Below are 13,466 nucleotides of genomic sequence, written 5' to 3'. Positions count from 1 at the left end.
ATATGAAAATATGTACATTTCAGTATCAGCCTTGGGCATAGCTACTGCTGTTGAAGCTTCTTTACTAAAATTCCTTTTTTTAACACCCTTACCTATCAACCCACACATGTATTGGCCTGGCAGTCATGGCAAATTGTATTTAGAATCACTCAAAAAGTATCCGATTTCCGTTTTTATCTACATTTAAAATTAAATACAGACAAGAAAATAAATGGTTTTATGTCTGTATTTATCTGTAAAAATCAGTAAAAATGGAAAACAGGAAGCCTTACTTATAATAAATACATATTTTTATAACTACACTGTGGTTCTTTTTTGCTTTTTCTATACCTATAAGATTATGTTCTGGTAAAACAAGCTGCTTTACACTTGTTCTGGACTAAGCATGAAGGCTGCTCTCCACAGCTACCACTTAGAGAGCTTTCTAAGGTTGTCTAAGACCACTAAAATCACCATATTGGTTGTCTGGATTGGTGCAGGGTGCCCACTTACATAAGTGTGCAACATATACCAAGCCAGCTTCTCACACCGGGCCTATTTTTTGTCCCAGTCTGACCCTGGCTAATGATTAGAAATTAAAGAAATACTCTTTCTCTGGAGGCATGGTCTGCAATGGGCTCATCATAAAATCAATGTGTGGATGCACAATTAGATTCTATTGTATCTAACTTCCATTATACTATTCTATGCAAGATTCAACAGACATTCCATACATTCCTGGAAACCGACATTGCAAGACAGATTTTCTTTAACAGCAAACTAATGATTCAGAAATACCCACAACCGCTCCATACTTTCTGACTGCATTCAACATAAGCTGCATCAAATTTCTTAAAGATGCAACAAGGTATTAAGATCCAGCAAACGATTCTGAAGGAACTTGACATGCAGTCTTTACAGAGGGTGTTGTTATACGAGGGCAAGACTTTTGTCCCTGCAAGTCTACGCAACTGAATGTCCTAAAATGGTGTAGTGAGACTCCAGTAGCTGTGATAATCAGTAACTATTTTTAGTGGCCTTTTCTCAAGTCATAGATAAGATAATAAATACAGAATATATTTATTTGAAAGGCTTGAGGGGGATACTGTAATGATTCACTCTCTGAAAATACTGGGCATCGGATTTAAGCCTAGTCCGGGCTGAAGAATGCTGAGAAATGGAAAGTGTAAACTTGAGTGACTGAAAACTAGACTGCTTTTTGATACACTTGGACACTCACTTTCTTGTACACTTCTGAGGCATAAGGAGCAGAGTCAATATGTAAGACCATTTTGGCAAGTAGTCTGTGTCTGGCAACCCGTTAGTTGTTGTGTTGTGGATTTCAGCTTCATACACCTTTTACCCGTTTTCTAATCCCACATGTTTTTTTCCCTTCCCAGTCTCCCCGTTTTAGGTCCCTCTGGCAGTTCCTCCCTTTCAGTGGATATTTGTTTGTGCTTGATACATTCTGGTATCCTCTTTTCTCCTCTCCCTGCTGATCTGGTTTGTTATGGTATCCTTGGATTCCTATCAGTTCTCGTGGTCTGCAGCGATCCCATCATAAGTAACACCTGCTACACCACTCCTAAGCTTTAATAGTTCACTCCAGCTTCTAACAATATTACCTGTGGTTTCCCATTTATTCTACAGCCAGTTCAGTCATGTTCCATTTCTCCAAACATCGAGAATGCCCTGTGCAGTCCCTAGCCTTTGACAAACCATTCTGAGCATGAGTACAGTTTGCCTTTCCCTGTTTCACCTTGGTTCCTACCATACGTGTGTTAGTCCTTTGCCACCTTGGTAGTTTTTCTAGAACAGCAGCAGGCAATGTCAGCTGGACTGATCAAAGGAACCTGACCAGTGAAAAGCCAATACAAAATCAAACCTGTGGCCTCAAATGGTGTCCGATTCTATCGGCAGGCAAACCACTATTGAGGAGTGTAAACAGTAGGGGAATTGCTGGTTTCGAGTTGGATCGCGGCTTAAACTCTGGCCTGATACACACTATTGCATTTGCCTTCTTTTTTTGTGTGGAAATTGTGTGCCCCTTCTGCCCCTCTTTGATTGACACCTGTACTTGGCCTAACTGAAGTCCACTTTTCTAACCCTTCTCGCCTGTGCTTTTATTGAATGTTTGTCCTGATGGCCACTTTTGGATAACTACTAGATTGAAACATCAGCCTATGCGACAATAAGAATAGAAATTGTTTGCCAAGTTTAGACTCAAGAAGTGTCTGAATAAGTCCAGTGTCCTATTTATTATGGTTTCCTATTTAATATAGTTATTATGTTGCTGATTTCCCTCTACATGCACACACTGGCCTTTACTACACTTAATTTACGTTGTGACCTTAGTAAACATGACACTACATTGGAGTCTACCTGTCCAAACACTTTATTCACTAACTAAACATTTTGCTAAATTCATTGCTAGCTGTTCATTCAATGGTAAAATTATACATCCTGAACAATTTTCTTATGTCACTCTGACTACAGTTGTATTATTTGAAATGCCCGCAATTTCTGTTTAGGTTACAGGGAGACTCATGCTTTCATTTCTACTACTTATGTCTCTTGCCCACCCTGCACCTGGTCTTCAGTGTGGTTGGGATTGTGTGGTCTTCTGTTTAACGTGACTTGAGAAATCTGAGTTGTGCATTTGTCAGGTGCACCCAAGTGAACCCCCTTTGTCACAGTGGCTACTGCCTGCTCTACCCTGTAGACGGACAGTGAAAAGAGCATAGTTTGTAGTCTGAGGACTACTAGCTCTATTGTGTAAAGTTCTGTCCAGTCCCCTGTAATATCTGAAGGGAGCGTACATCGAATGTCAAGTATGTGGTGTTTACTCTGTGGTGAATGAACCGGTGCATGCTGGTGTCTAATAAACACCATATGGGTCTAGATTACATCACAGACAAGTTGAGACTGGCTCCCCTAACGTGCTGGTTGAAGTTATGGCTTAACGAGGAACTCTCTCTTAATGGGTCTAGATTACATCACAGACAAGTTGAGACTGGCTCCCCTAACGTGCTGGTTGAAGTTCTGGCTTAATGAGGAACTCTCTCTTAATCATGTCATCCTGGAGGACGTCAAGTCTCTTGATCACAGGAAGAAAATCCCCTGGTTAGAATATGTACGACTAGCTTTTGAAAAACTAGGTCGACCAGGATTATTTAATTTGCCATCTTCTATCAGGGTTGAGGATATCAAATGGGTCAAAAAACCTTTCATGGAGAATGCAAGGCTGGCTCGGGAGGAACTCGAGCTGACAAAAACGTCAGTAAGATCACACTACATGCTGTTATCCTCCCCATCTTTAGAGCCCTACCTCACCTTTGTAACTAAACCCTTACACGGACACCTCCTAATTAAATTTAGATTTAATCAAATTCCTTATGTGTTGGGCTGCTTCCAGCAATGGAGCACGCCGGAATCAGGAGTTCCATGTAAATGTGACGATTTTTCTACTCAGGACACGTTGCACTTTATGATGTTTTGCAGTGCATTTAGGGAGCCAAGAATTAAATATTTATTACCCATTTTAAAAGAAGCTGGATTTATACAAGTCAGGCCTGCCCTGTTATACTTACAGTCTTTAGGCAATATTTTTACTACATATTCTGTGGCTAGCTTTTTAGTTGCAGCATTTAGAACAAAATCAAGGCTCAATAAGGGTAATGCTGTAACATGATTGTTGATATATATGTCCTGTTATTTATGACTGTTTAATGCGTCGCTAAAACTGAAGATCTGTATGTATTCTTTTTAACCTTTATATATTATCGTGTTTTTATTGGCTTTTATGATTTTAATCAAATCGAATAAAGTGTATTTTGACATATGGGCTACTTGCACAAGATGTTGGTTTCCATTGTGCAGGGCGAGTGTTATCCTAATGACATGCCAGCCCCTTTTTCCCCCAACACAGTTCCCCCTCCTTGCAAAGGTGATGTGTCTGGGAGTTGAAAGAGATAACCAGCACCTTCTCCCAATGAAGTAGCTCTCTTTCCCGAACCTGAGTAAAACATGCCCTTTCCTTTTTCTTGCCTGTGGTCAACATTGCACAGAAAATGGCTCTTTTTAAAGAGTCATTCACCCCTCCCCCTCCACCCCCGCCTGAGCCATCGCAAACCATCTCACAGACAAGCAGAGCAGGAAGCCTGCAAATTTGGGTTTCAAAAGTGGAAGACTGTCCCTGGACATTCAGTAGGTAAAGCCCCCCAAATTAGCCAAGTCTGCTCACCATATGAGAATACATGCTGATATTCGTATGGAGTATTTTGTTCAAAGATTTGCTTCATCAAAAATGTCTCCGAAACCGTTGGCTTAACAACTAATATGTGACTTTGAGAGAAATATATTTATAGATATATAAATATAGATTTCAAGGTCAGGAACTTGTATTTGAACGATGACTATCCATTTATATGCTGGGTATAACAAATATAACAATGTAACAACTATGGGATTCAAGCCAATTTACGAAAAACAGATATAACCTCTGCAGGCACAACTGATTGAGAGATGAATGAATGTTTCCCCAGCAACTTATCTCTCACTTGAGATGTAACAATACAAGTTTACAGTCTTACGCCTACACAAGTACAGAGATAGGATATACTATGTTATACCTTTATAATGAGAATTGCACAGTATTATCGACCCCTCCCCACCCTCTATAATGGTTTGGTAGAAAGTCTGTACCTGAGGTTCAAGTGATGTTTCCCCCGATTTCATCAATTTTGAATTCATTACCCTTAGAGGTACAAAAATCTTCATAAACTAGAACTTTGACTTGTTTTGCATGAGCAAATGCACATATTCTGTAGGGATCTTGCTTAACCCTGAAGAAGGCCTTCAACTCATAGAGGCAGCATACAGGTCGAAACTTGTTGGCGTTTTAAGGGATGCTATAGTCATAGCACTTACTGGGCATCCTGATAGCTTTTCTTTTATTCCTGCCTAACGTGCCTTTAATAAAATTATTTGGTTTACCCTTGAGGTAATTTTAATATCTGCATCCCTATGACTAGCCAGTGTCACTTTATCAGGAACTCCCTCCAATATCAGGTTAAGTCCTTTCTGGTATTGTACATGCATGTTATCTGCTGATGTCCGGTCTGGGGAAAATCTAGATTTTGATTCTTGGCCTCAGGTCTCTTTTTTTGGTTGGAGCAGGTCCCGATTTAGTAGGTGACTCACAATATGTTACCATTAGTGTATCGTGTTTGATTAATATTGATTAAACTGAACTATTTAGCCTGAGAACACTGCCATGCAGATTGATAAACCACCTCATAAAGGCAAATAAACTTTAGTGTTGCTCAGTTTTTAGAACATGTTGATGCTCTGCCAGGGTGGTTTATTTATTTTAAAAATTTATAAAGCGCACATATACCCGTGGGCGTCTTGGCGCTATGACTTAGCTAACGATCTCTGATTAAGCAAGTGTCTACCTTAGGAAATATTGAGCTGAACAGTTATTGGTCAAATAACCAAGTTTTTACCAGTTTCCTGAATTGGAGTAGCGAGGGTGCCAACTTTATTTCCATTGGAAGCAGGTTCCAAAGTTTGGCTGCGGAATTGATGAAACATCTGTCGCCCCATTTAACCGTCCTGGTTCGAGGCACTACCAGTAGAAGTCTTTGTTCAGATCGAAGAGATCTTTTCGGAAGGTAGTGACAGAGTTTCTGTTTGAGAAACGCTGGGCCATGACCCTTGAGAGCTTTAAAGGTGAGACACAAGGTCTTGAATCTAATGCGATTTCTCACCGTTAACCAGTGGTAGTTTCTTATTGCTTGCTTGGTGGACTGAAATCTGGGAATGCCAGATAGTAGCCTTGCGGCAGCATTTTGAATAAGCTGCAGTTTGGCCACCACCCGTGCCTGAGCATTTACAAATAGTCTGTTGCAATAATCAAGTGATGAGAGTACTAAGGAGCTCACCACTGTTTTCCTTGTACTCTCAGGCAGATAGGGCAGGATTTTTCTGATGATCTTGAGCTTGTAAAAGGCAGATGACGCTACCTGATTGGCATGGCTGGTAAAATTGAGATTATCGTCGAAAATAATTCCCAGATTCCTGACCTTATGCACAGGTTCTGGGGGGGCTCCAAGCGGAGTGGGCCACCATGTGTTAGACCATTGTGGCGATAGTTTTCCAAAGATCATTACCTCCGTTTTCTCTGAATTGAGACGTAAGCAATTCTCAGCCATCCATTCCTTGATGGCCACCATGCCTTCCTGGAAGCTAGCAGCTACTTCCTTACCATCATTCTTAATTGCGATCACCAATTGGGTGTCGTTGGCGTATGAGGTAAGGCTCATCCGGTAGTTCTTGATTACCCTAGCTAAGTTCGACACATAGATGTTAAAAAGTGTCGGACTTAGGGATGAGCCTTGCGGAACGCCACATGGAAGGGCGAGCTCGGTAGATTGAAATTTGCCCAAGGTCACTGCTTGCGTTCTGTTCGACAGAAAAGAGGCCAGAAGCTCTTTGGCCATGGAGCGAATGCCCATTTCTTCGACACGGTCAATCAAGATAGCATGATTGACCGTGTCGAAGGACGCCGAAAGATCCAGCAGGACCATTATCGCTGTTCCTCCTTGGTCCCTGATGGTTCTAATGTCATCGGCCGCCTTTATAAGAGCGGTCTCAGTTCCATGTAGTTTGCGAAATCCGAACTGGGACTCGTCCAGGAGGTTGTTATGTTCAATATACTCGGCTAGTTGGCTGTTCATAACTTTCTCCACTATTTTGTCCAGGAAAGGCAAACTGGCGATAGGTCTATAATTTTTGAGGATTGTTTTATCTAGACCACTCTTTTTGAGGAGGGGTTTCAGTAGTGTGTTTTTTAACTTGTCCGGGAAAATCCCGGATTGGAACATGGCGTTACAAATTGGAGTGATGACTTCACTAACCAAGTCATTTACTGGAATAAGAATTTTAGGGGGACAAGGATCTAGGGATGAGCCAGTTTTTACCTGTCTCATGAGATCTTTTATCTCTTCATTCGTCACGTCCCTGAATTTAGCAAATGAGCAGTCCGGGATATTTTTTAATTGTTTAAGTTGTATGTTGGTATTAGATGACATAACCGAAAAATCGGAGTAAATGTCATTGACTTTTGAGAAAAAGAAACCTGCTAAGTTATTGCAGAATTCCTGTGATTGGGGAGGGCTCAGGTCTACCACTTTCCCTGACAAAGTCTTGACTACTTCAAACAGTTGTCGACTTGAGTTTTTTGATTTTTCAATTTGCTGCTCAAAATAATTCTTTTTTTCCTCCTGAATCATTTTTTTGTAAGTGGTAAGTTCATTTTTGTACTTGGCCTTACTTATGTTATCATAAGTTTTTCGCCAAATTCTTTCCTGGTTCCTACAGGTCTGTTTTTGTTTTCTGAGAGTTTCTGAGTACCATGGTGCTGAAGGCACTTTTCTGTTTTTCGAGATGGTTTTTAGTGGAGCATGCTTTTCAACCGCGTTGCCTACCCAGTTGAGAAACTGACCTACTGCTTCAGTAGGATTAGGCTGAATCTCCGGGCAAGTGTTAGACAAGGATGTCCTGAAGGTATCGTAATCGATATCCTTCCACACTCTAAATTTGTTCTGAGAAGAGATCTGTTTAAAAGGGTTAGTCCGTTTAATCGGTAGATGACACAGTATGGCATGATGATCTGTCCATGTCAACGGCAATATATTGGATACCTCCAACTCATTGATGTTAGAGAAGATGGCATCCAGGGTATGTCCAGCTTCATGAGTTGGTGCCTTTATGTGCTGGTTTAAACCCAGTGTGAGACATTCAGCTAAAAGAGCTTGAGTGTCAACCTCGTCCGTCTTGTCTAAATTAAAGTTTAGGTCTCCCAGTGCCATAAAGGAGTCCTCGATGGCTAGGGGTTCCATCCAAGAAGTGAAAGAGGAAAGAAACTCTGCGCGAGGACCTGGTGGTCTATATATGAGCACTCCTTTAAGGTTATGTGAAGGGTTTAGGTTGATGGTAAAGTGTAATGCCTCGCATGCTGGCGATGGCACAGGGGAAATTCTGACCGAGAAAATATCACGGCTAACAATTGCCAAGCCTCCTCCTCTTTTTCCCCCCTGTCTGTCCCATCTAAACACCTTATAGCCGTCAGGTACTGCTACCTGTAAGTCGGGCTCGGATGAATCATCCATCCATGTCTCAGTTACAAAAAGGATATCTATAGCGTGGTCCACAATTAAATCGGCTATATCCTGCCTATGCCGAGCCAAGGAGCGTGCATTAATAAGGGAGATAGATATATTAGTAAGTTTAGTAGAGCCATCAGTCAGATGCTTGACTTTATTATTAATTAGCGGTACGGGAGATGTACAGTCCCTACAGCCAATTTCAATTTGGTCATGGAGATCCTCTGGGTTGTGCTTGGTGCAAGTCGTCAGGTGTCCTGGATTCCACTTACGTATTTCAACAGAGGTATAGGTGATCCTTTCGGTACTAAAAGGGGCAGGGGGTATGGCGCTAGGCGCGTGTCTGGCGCGGACGGGCGCAGACGGGCTTGCTCTGGCATATAGTAACGATGGAACACATCACAGCAATTTTTATTAACACATGTAGCATCTACAGAAACATGTTTCTAGGTTCTTCTGTCCTCAAAACCCACTCACCTGCCGCTTTGTCATCCATCAAACCACTCACAACAGTTAGCTTTATATTAAAAAAGTTAGTAGCAAGGGTGCATGCTAGGACAGAAGGAGGGAGGATTGTTCTATACTGCTTGTACCTTGCTGCAGAGTCCTTTGGTTTGAAAATTTTAAATAGTAGTTTACGGTTCCACTACCATGTGGAAAGTTAACCACAGTTGGGTATAAGGCAGAGTCAGTGGTCTAAGACTAACATAGTTAGTCCCCAATGAGGTAAATATAGAAACATTTTGGAAGAAAAAAAACTTTATTACTCTGATGAATTCTCCAGCTCTGGTCTGCAAGTTTGGTTGGTAAGATGGTTGGTGTAATTTCTGCTCTCATGTTTGGGTTGTTTAGTTTGAAGAGAAGTTCTTAACTGTGATTGGGTTGTCAGATGTGGCACGTTTTCAACCATCAACATTTCAACATGATCACAAAGTCAAAAGTTTTAAAATGTTTTTAAAAAACATTCACCACTTTTCTATACTCTGAACATCTGAAGTAAAATAATCTTTGTAATGTTGTTACTAAATATTTATACTTAAAAACACATCAAATATTTTTCACACAGGGTGGAACAATGTCAAAATTGTCGAAATTTGAAATTGAATTGCCCACAGCGGTGCCAAAGCCACTAAAACTTTCTGAGAGAGATATTGCAATGGCAACAATGTAAGTATACTTTGTATTCAAGAGATACATACACACATCCTTAATTTGGCCCTATTTATATTCTTACTATGGAGGATACTACCTTGTAACTCCTCCGCATTCAATAGTGGCATGGTGAGAAAAGCATCTTTGAAAGTATTGGAGTATTTGTGGCTTGTTTAATTTTATCATTTTGTCTGTGTAACAATTCAGAGTTCCTTACATCGTATGCATGAGTATTCATAAATGATTTCTTATCATTAAGAAAACTAACATTTGAGTGATACCCCATGTCAGTGACATTCCCTGGACTCAAATGAGCACTAGAATACTTTACAATTGCGACATGACTGACACTGAAACCATCAGAATGCCTAATAGTTTAACTTATTTCTGGGCTCGACTTACATCAGTTCTAGATGATAAAAAGAAACACTGCTACAAAAAAACAGAAACCACTGGGCAGTTTTGTGTTGGAGTGTAGGTATCAACACATGACAGGCCAGCTAATTTCCATTAACTGTATTTGTTACTTGGACATGTTTGCTATTTTAATTATGCAATAAACGTGGTCAATTACTCCCTGCTCTTTAATGAATTTTGGGTTTAAGAAATACAAATATGACACTATGGACTTACAAGTGATTAAAGCTAAGAGGCAGGTATTACTATTAAAATATTACAGTCTGCAGTAAAGTCTCACATTCGGCTCCCACTGCATCCGTGCTCTCCAATTCAAAGCAGTCATTGCAGCATGAAGGATTCAATTATGGAATGTGATACCTCTACAATAATAAAGTCAAGGGTCTGATGGTTGTCCTAAAATATAAATCTGCTGATGCTTAATGGCTGAGTTTTCGGCGACTTCCCTTGTTGGATTATACTTTTATGAATTGTAGTGACTGAAACTGCTATTACTGAGCAACCTATAGCCTGTTTCCACAGTTTTTTCCATAGCCCATGGCATTAATAATAATTTGCTGAAAAATGTGCAACCTCCTTAGAGGAAGCCATCAGTGTCTGAAATCAATTCAATCCTCTTCAGCGCTCGACTCAATGCAGAGCAGTGCATGGCTAACTCAAGGAGGTGATGAGCCTTAGACATTAAGAACACAAACAGCATATTACCGCTTAATAATTAAATATCTAGTTAGTGCTTTACTTTGTAAAAATAAAATAACTTTTATACATAGACCTAAATACTGTAGTTGAAGTAATGATAATCAAAGAAAACCAGAAATATCTAGCTCTCTCTTGGGCAGAAATCTGAATTATGGTGCTTCTGCAGTTCCTTTTAAATCTATTGCCAGCGTTAGACGACGGAGATGTTTGCGAGTATGGAACAGTACATGTTTTTGCAATCTTCTCAAATATGTATTTCAAAGTGGGAACAGTTTGCCTCATCATTCAGTGGCAAATGTATGTTTCTTGTGTTACTGCACTGATTTGAGGTTCAGGCGCACATATTTTTATGAGCATTCAATTTACCTGCCATGAAGTATGTCATGACAAAAACAATGCCAGCAACGCATCCAAATTTTGGGTTCTATGAGATGCTGGCAGGGCTGTTCCAAGACCAACTATTTTCAGCAGCAAATGCCAATTCTAATGCCACTAAAATGATCTGTGAAGTAGGATGTCGACAAATGGTGTCATTAATCAGATATTCAATGGTGGGCCACAAGTTTGAAATCAACTTGTTGTGTTGCGACCATTGTAGAATGCTGGAAACGATCCAGAATTAAATTATGTGTGTAAAAAGACCTGTCTATTTATAGGTTACTTGGAATGCTTGACCCTGCCATTAAGAATCTGGCCGAAGCTGTTCATGTACACTTGCAGAGATAGGTTAGTGAACAAGCATCCCAGACAAGGGTTAGATGCATTCAGGACAAGTTCAATGCACACCAAACTGGTGGCATACCTAGGCCTGCCCAGTCTGATTTACACAATAAGTGGAGTAAATTAATGTTCTCCTCTTTTCGAGTTGGAAGTTGGGACTGGAAGTGAAATCTTTGGGCTCCAATTCTGTATAACAGAAGGATAAAAAAATGCCAACTTAGTTTGCTTGTTTTTGAGTGTTATGAATTTATGCTTTTATGTGTTAAAATCTTTATTTTCCCTTAAATTGATTTATAAGCAAATACAGGTGTTTTCTGTATGCTTAGCAGTGGTTCCACCAACTGTTTGTCATATTTCCCCTGGTGTGTGAATTTTAGTCTAGGGGCAAATTGTGTTTCAACACAATTCCATATTGTAGAGTCAGTGAACCAGTCTTCTTTCTAAGCTCTTGGCTACGCTTAATTTTTGCATTTATGCTTACCTAATTAAAATTTGTGGAATAACAGCCCTGTTGTAACAAATGACCCTGATAAGTTGTATATCAACAAGAAATATAAAGTTGGTGCAGTGACCCTCTGCAGGAAAGTAGTTCTATGGACCTCAACTCTAACGTATGAGGATATCTCATTTTTCCTGCATCTAGAATGGCATTTTATCATGCAGCGGAGCTGAGAAAATGCTATATGTGTTTCTAATAAGTTTTAAGATATGAGTATCTTGGGGCTTATCTTTACAACCGTGGCGTGACCCCCGGAGACACCTAATTGATATGTGATAAAGCAGATGCCATATGACCAACTCCTCTTTGGTCTGGTGGAGCAACTTTTGATGAAGAGTATTTTCCTTCCAAGTCTTTCAAGGCGTTTGTCTGCTTTCTATCACACTTTCGTTAAGCATTTAGGATTATCAGGACACCCAGTCACAAAATTCCTTAACAATTTTGAGGTGCTCTCATTTACCTTAGACACATTTTCCTATACTATGTTGAGATTGCTTCAAACTATTTTACTGAATAGTACCCACCCACAAAGGGCACTCCATTGTTAATACACAATGTACAAAGATGAACCAGTCATCTCACCACACTCCATTTTTCCTCAGCAGCAGCCTAGGCATGGTCCTAAAACAGGACCAACAAGACTTGTTTAGAAGCAGTCCTTGGGTAGAATGCGGCACCACTAGGGTGGCAGTGTCTGTCACTCCTTGCTTACCCTCTGTCGTGTACAGACAGGTTATGGGTGATCACAGCCCTTTATGAAGTTTTGTGAGCACACCACAGTACATTTTCATACTCTCAGATCTTCAAATCCTTTGGAGCTCCAGCAGCATTACCCCCAAGGTACCAGCCATTTAGGTCCGAGCAAGTGAACTCTGTCCAGGAAGGAAACATTGTAGCAGAGGGTTCTCAATTTACAGCATTATTCATAGGATAGCTGCCCTTTCAGTCTGCTGCTTAGAATCCATACCAGAAGCTACAGGTCTTGTGTTTTGTATAGCGTGTAGCTGCCCCAAGATCAGGGCATTTCAGCGCTGTGACAGTCCTAACCAGCCTCCTTCATTACTGAGCCGCCAGGGACGCTGCGGTCTAGGGGCGGATACGCACATTACAAAACCCAAACATAAGGTAAGGGTGTTTGTGATGTAATCCAGTAATATCTTAGGAGCCAGAAGTGCTACATTAATTGGTCAACCGGCTCCAGATTCGGAATCAGGACAACCTCCTGTAGATGATGAGATGAGGGATGAAGACTGACTTTTCCTGGTCTCCGAGTGACAAGATTAGGTACTGACACCCAACAAATATGAAGAGGGTTGGGGTCGATGCTGGGTCACTCTGCTTGACTGGTGAAAGTAATGAAGTAGTCCCTTGCCTTTCTTTTTTAGAGAACTGGGTTGGGGCAATCGTGGCTCCTGAGTAGTCTGTTTATTGAGCTGTCATTAGGACAGATCTTGCTCTTTCCTCTCCTTGTGCAGGCAGCTGGGTCTTTCTTTCTCCTCAAGCAGCAAAGTGATTCCACAACTTTCCTAGACCTAGTCCCAGTCTGGAGACAGAATGGCACTATCCAGAGGTTCCATTTCTATCCTAACCTTCCTCTTCCCTTATACGGGTGTGTAAGTCATATGCCAGACAGCAGGAGCCAATTCAAGCGACTGCACTTTTCAAGAGTTTCAAGCGTGGGTAAGACAACTTTCTATTGTAGAAGCTAAATTGTGTGATCTCTGCCTACACTAAAACAAATCCTGGGAGAGCCTTTTTTCGGGATGTTGTGGACCATATTTGAAGACTTCCTGCTGTGCTTGCCACACTGAGACCAGTTGGAGCTGTTTTGT

General features: G+C 40.8%; 1 protein-coding gene across 1 annotated transcript in view; it reads left to right on the top strand.

The window, feature by feature from the left end:
- Positions 1 to 13,466, top strand: part of RMC1 (regulator of MON1-CCZ1) — a 266,564-nt gene that overhangs the window by 85,200 nt on the left and 167,898 nt on the right. The window contains exon 7 of the mRNA XM_078687420.1: positions 9,214 to 9,314. Within this exon, the coding sequence (XP_078543546.1) occupies positions 9,214 to 9,314 (101 nt within the window). The remainder of the gene's footprint in view (positions 1 to 9,213; positions 9,315 to 13,466) is intronic.

This window comes from Lissotriton helveticus, chromosome 4_1 (genome assembly GCF_964261635.1).
Source record: "Lissotriton helveticus chromosome 4_1, aLisHel1.1, whole genome shotgun sequence".
Classification (NCBI taxonomy): Eukaryota; Metazoa; Chordata; class Amphibia; order Caudata; family Salamandridae; genus Lissotriton; species Lissotriton helveticus.
Note: the sequence above shows the minus strand (reverse complement) of the source record. Positions and strands in the feature narration are given on the sequence as shown.